This window comes from Lipotes vexillifer, unplaced genomic scaffold (genome assembly GCF_000442215.2).
Source record: "Lipotes vexillifer unplaced genomic scaffold, Lipotes_vexillifer_v1.1 scaffold1034, whole genome shotgun sequence".
In the NCBI taxonomy this organism is placed as follows: domain Eukaryota; kingdom Metazoa; phylum Chordata; class Mammalia; order Artiodactyla; family Lipotidae; genus Lipotes; species Lipotes vexillifer.
Genome location: NW_006790288.1, coordinates 856,327 through 856,787, shown reverse-complemented (window position 1 = coordinate 856,787; position 461 = coordinate 856,327). Strand labels below are relative to the sequence as shown.

The 461-nt window shown below is 33.0% G+C and overlaps 1 protein-coding gene across 1 annotated transcript in view; it reads left to right on the top strand.

Moving 5' to 3' along the window:
• The window catches only part of HORMAD1 (HORMA domain containing 1), a 17,072-nt gene that overhangs the window by 14,219 nt on the left and 2,392 nt on the right, over positions 1-461 (top strand). The window contains exon 13 of the mRNA XM_007463521.1: positions 418-461. This exon is cut by the window's right edge and continues 43 nt beyond it. Coding sequence (XP_007463583.1) covers positions 418-461 — 44 coding nt within the window. The remainder of the gene's footprint in view (positions 1-417) is intronic.

The following is a 461-nucleotide window of genomic DNA, read 5'->3' as shown; positions in this document are numbered from 1 at the left end:
ACACACACACACACACACACACACACACTATATATATATATATATATATATATATATATATATTATATGGTTCCATTTATATGAAAGCCCAGAATAGGGATTTGTATAGAAACAGAAAGTCTTAATGCTGGTGGGAGCATGGGGGAATAGGGGAGTGATAGCTATAAGGGTACAGGATTTCTTTTTGGAGGATGAAAGTGCTATAAAATTGACTGTGGTGATGGTTGCACAACTCTGTGAATATACTTAAAATCACTTAATTTTGTACACTTTTAAATGGATGAATTGTATGGTATCTGAATTATATCACAGTAAAGTTGTTCTTTTAAAAACCGCATATAGCTGCCTGCGGTTGAAAGAGCATGTTTGTTGTTCTTTGAGAGATAACCAATTAGTAATTATTCTATCTTTGTGGAGGCTAATGGAAATCAACAAGTAAAATCTTCTAAGGAAAATCGGAA